The sequence below is a fragment of the Phragmites australis genome, chromosome 13 (genome assembly GCF_958298935.1).
Source record: "Phragmites australis chromosome 13, lpPhrAust1.1, whole genome shotgun sequence".
Lineage (NCBI taxonomy): Eukaryota > Viridiplantae > Streptophyta > Magnoliopsida > Poales > Poaceae > Phragmites > Phragmites australis.
In genome coordinates, this window is record NC_084933.1 from 8,234,295 (window position 1) to 8,239,025 (window position 4,731).

The 4,731-nt window shown below is 40.0% G+C and overlaps 1 protein-coding gene across 1 annotated transcript; it reads left to right on the forward strand.

Annotated features, from left to right (window-relative positions):
- The first annotated feature begins 1,507 nt into the window (after window positions 1-1,507).
- Window positions 1,508-4,191, forward strand: LOC133889396 (protein FAR1-RELATED SEQUENCE 7-like). The gene is made up of 2 exons (XM_062329928.1): window positions 1,508-2,066; window positions 2,309-4,191. Exons 1-2 carry the CDS (start codon window positions 1,508-1,510, stop codon window positions 4,189-4,191), a joined length of 2,442 nt encoding a protein of 813 aa, XP_062185912.1.
- Window positions 4,192-4,731: the final 540 nt, after the last annotated feature.

Below are 4,731 nucleotides of genomic sequence, written 5' to 3' on the forward strand. Positions count from 1 at the left end.
TGATTGGCGGATACAGATATTATTCATTTCCACATCCGAATTCAAAGCCATTCAGATACCCACATTTGAATCTGAATCTCGAAAACAAATTCAGATACATCCATTTTAAAAACAAATACAAATACAAATATCTATATTTGTATTTTGAGAAATCCGAATATAGGATAATTCGATATCCATTTTCCACCGTTAGTTAGAACTGCACATCCTACACGTCAGCACGGAAGCTCACGCTCTGGCAGGTGTCTGTCCTCAAATAGGGCCTGCTACACATCGTAGCTTCCTAGTACCACATAAGCCACGCCTAAAAGCGGGCCACACGCAACAACTAGGGGTGCCAACGGGCGGCTCGGAGCCAAATGAGCAAGAACCTGACTTAAAACATGAATCTTTATTATCAGACGCAAAGCTATCCTTAACCACGGCCTTCGACGGCCAGGGACGTGAGACTTGATGGGGTAATCCAAAACCCGGCCTTATCTCTTCCCCACTCTATTCCCCATCCACCACGTCCGTAGCCTCATCCATTTGGCATTCAATACTAGAGAAAATCTCATCTATAACGGTTCAAAACGTGCATTTGCAATAGTTGGACGAACCAATACAATGAAGGACGCGACTAATGCACGGCCGTGCATGCTATTAGCATCCTGTCCGCACGCCAAAAAAGGAATCTTTCTTTTGCCGCGCGCGGACCGCGCGTATGGCCCAAGGTCTTTATTCTCTCCGGTGCGGGAGCGCGTTTGCGCGCGTAGCGCGCCTGGCAACTGCTGGGCCCACCAAAAATCGATCGGAGGCGTCTGGAATAGGCTTGCCCAAACCATGCACCGCCGCCATCATGCAAAAAAAGCAATCGCGGAGGCAAAAGCTAGGGTTCCGACGGAAAAAGCAAAAAAGTCTCCATTGGAGCAGCACAAAGCTAAACAGATTTACCTAAAAAAAATCAAGTATCCCTGTTCCTATTTGATGTAAATTACAAAACAAATTAAACAGAAAAAGAGGAAGAATATTTATGCTCAATAGAATCTGGCCATTTTGCTTCTCTGAACTGGTTTAATGTTACTGAAGACATTAGATCTGCCTTTACAGGTCATCAAAATAGCTTGTATCTACTTAAAGAAGCTTGTATTTATCTTAAAAAGTTACATCTTCTAAAATTTGTTCAACTCTGTCAGGTTTTTTCTGCATGTTTTGCTTCACTGAATGAACACAATATAGTTTGTGCATATTTGCTTCTCAGATGGTTAATGACCGTAGAAAAAAAAGAACAGAAATTGTACTTCAAAAAAAGAACATACCCTAGATTTGCTTCCTGATCTGGTTCCAGATGTATGTATATGAATTCTCCAATGATACAATTTATTTGTGCTGCGAAACACAAAACCTGATTCAGCATGCGTGATTGTACTACGTAAAAAAAAAAAAGCAAAACCATGCATGATTTTCTTGCTTATGAAGATATGTACTACTGAAGAAATATTTATGTATTTATATAGGTTTCAAAGAGATGGATCTAAACCAGCTGCCACCTGACTTTGACTATGATTTCATCTCAAGACATACTGAAGATGCAATTGAGAGCAGTCCAAAAAATTGCACTCAGCCTCCCCTTTTCCAGCAAGACTCCCCAAGCATTTCTGATGTTAGACTCTCTTTGGAAGAAACACATTTACAATATGTTCAGCAAGAAAATGCCGATAACACACTGGTTGCTGTAGGGGATATTGTTGTTTCAGATATTACTGGACAAGTTCTGCATGAAGAGGGTGAGGTGTGGTCTACGCCGCAAGTCCCTTATACTGGTATGACATTTGGCAGTGTAGTAGAAGCAAGGGGATACTACAATGCATATGCTAAGAGAATTGGTTTCTCAATAAGGACAAATACCTCATGCAGATCAGGAATTACAAAAGTGTTGGAAAAAATCCAGTTTGTCTGCAACAAAGAAGGGAAAGGGAAGAAAAGCAAAACTGATGAAAATACTGAGGAGCCTACAGATGATTCAGATGAAGATGATTCTGAACAAGATGATGTTGATCTACCGCATGAGCGAGCCATTAAACAGGGTGGGGGGGGGGACATGGTGGCAAGAAAAGGAAAAGGGAGAAAATGAAGTATACGCAATGCAAAGCAAGGATGACTGTGAAGCTAATTGGTGCTAGGTGGTATATAATTTATTTCATAGCTGAGCACAATCATCCACTCATTACGAAGCCCTCACTAACAAAATGGCTTAGATCACACAAAGGCATATCTAAGGAAGAAAAGGCTTTCATCACTATGCTGCATGGCTGTAACATGACCACAGGGCGCATTATGCAGCTAATGGCTGAGTTCTATGGCTCCATTGAACTAGTACCATACGTAGGCAAAGATGTCAGTAACTTCCGATCCACACTTCGTACCACTGAAAAGTACAAAGACATGCAAGAAACACTAGACTACTTTGAAGAGTTGAAAGTGCAAGATGACCCTGATTTCTTCTATAAGTTCAAGTTGGACAATGATTATAAGATTCAGAACCTATTCTGGGTGGATTGTTCAGCAAGGAAGGCGTATGAGGCATATGGTGACTGTGTTTCATTCGATACGACATACATGACTAATATGTATGACATGCCCTTTGCCCCCTTCATTGGAATAAATAGACATGCTCAATCGTTCCAGCTAGAATGCGCATTCCTAAGGGATGAGAAGACAGATAGCTTTGTTTGGCTTTTCAAAGCATTCCTTGAAGCGATGAAAGGCAAGGCTCCCCTTAATATAATAACAGATCAGGATGGGGCTATGAGGCAGGCAATTGAGCTTGTCTTCCCTAATACAAATCATCGAAACTACTGGTGGCACATAATGGATAAAGCTTCTGGAACAATTGGTCCATACCTTTCATCTAATCAAGAATTGAAGGATGAGTTTACAGACTGTATTAACTACAGTGTAACACCTGAAGAATTTGAGGCGAAATGGGATGCTATGATTAATAAGCATGGCCTGGGGGACATACAGCATTTTCAGCATTTGTATAGCATCAGAAAGAGTTTTGTTCAAGCGTACTATATGCATTGTTTCTATCCTTTCCTCCAATCAACTCAGAGAAGTGAAGGGTTTAATACAGTGCTGAAGAGATATGTGAATCCAAACTTATCAATACAGTTATTTGTGAAACAGTATGAGAAAATTCAGCAAAAGTGCCTTGTTGCTCAAGATGGTCAGGACTTTAGGACTAATGATAATGAACGACACACATGGTCAAAGTACCCTATTGAGAAATATGCATCAACTGTGTACACAAAAGGTATTTTCTATAAATTCTCAAAGGAATTTGAAAAGACTGCAGAATATGATGTGCAGGAGCATGAAGTACCCTACCAATACAAGCTAGTACCGAATGACAAATTTGTTGAAGACTATGGGACTAGGTCATATATTGTGACAGCAATTGAAGAAGAAACAAGTTACTATTGTGAGTGCAGCAAGTTTGATAGGGATGGGATAATTTGCTGCCACATCATGAAGATTTTGATCAGATTTGGTGTGAAGACCCTGCCTGAAAGATACATATTGAAAAGATGGACACAACAAGCAATTCCTGTTGACACAGATATGTCTGCTGATGCAAACATTTCTGTTGATATTGCGGCTAGTGGTATGTCTTTGCAGAACAAGAAAACACTGAGATTCAGCAACCTTGCTTCTGCACTTGCAAAATTTGCACGTGAAGGTTCAAACTCAGATGATGCTCATTCTATTGTTACTAAGCACATCGAAATGATGCAATCTGAACTTGCAGATCTAAAGAAGAGGAAGAGTAAGAGAAAGAAGACAACTGTTGTTCCTAGCAATGACTTTTCTATTGCAAATGTATCTCAGTCTCTTTCTAATGCAGCTACGACAACTTCACCTCCTGGTCATGGCTCTACAGCTGCTATGTCTACTCCTAACCCAAATGTGCCTGCTCCTGCAGATTTTCAAGATGCTTCATATCCTGATAGTTCAAGATTAGTAAGGAATCCGCCAAGATCAGTAATTAAAGGGAGGAAGAAGTCAAAAAGGTTGTCTAACGGGAAGAATGTGCAACCAAAGAGAAAGAACAAATGCAGCATTTGTCACTCTGAGAATCACAATGCTGCAAAATGTCCTGGAAAAATAACTAAAAGAATCCCAAGCAAGGAGATGCAGCTATTCACATGACATTAGTATGCTTCGTTTTAGGTTTGTGGCAGGAGGAATGTATGCAGTGGAGTTTTCTTAAGAGTTTGTGTTAATCTTCTTAGTTAGAGTAGTAAATTGCTTTCTGCAGTCTAGTAAAGTGTTTTTTTGGTTTAAAAGTGCTTTTTACAGACTATTAAAGTGCTTTTTGTTAGAGGAATATATTACTTCTTTTTTATTGAACTTTTGTGTTAACACAACAATCCGGGACACTCAATCACTCAGATCAATCCACTCCCCAAATGAGCACACGTAGCAAGCGCAATATTCATCTAGTTCGCTAGATACATAGGTAAATAGCACATAGGTAAAATGTATTTTCAATTTTGCTTCCTTAACAGGTAATATATATTTTCAGAGTCAACTACGTTTCAGCAGCGGGTCGGAAAAAAAGAAGATAGATGTTACCTAAATGATGTTGAGCTTTGTCTTCCAGCGCGTCATGTTTTCAGGGTGACTTAGCCATTTGTATGTCAGTAGTTTGCGTATGTTTGGCATATCTTTTTCCTTGAATGTGGGTAG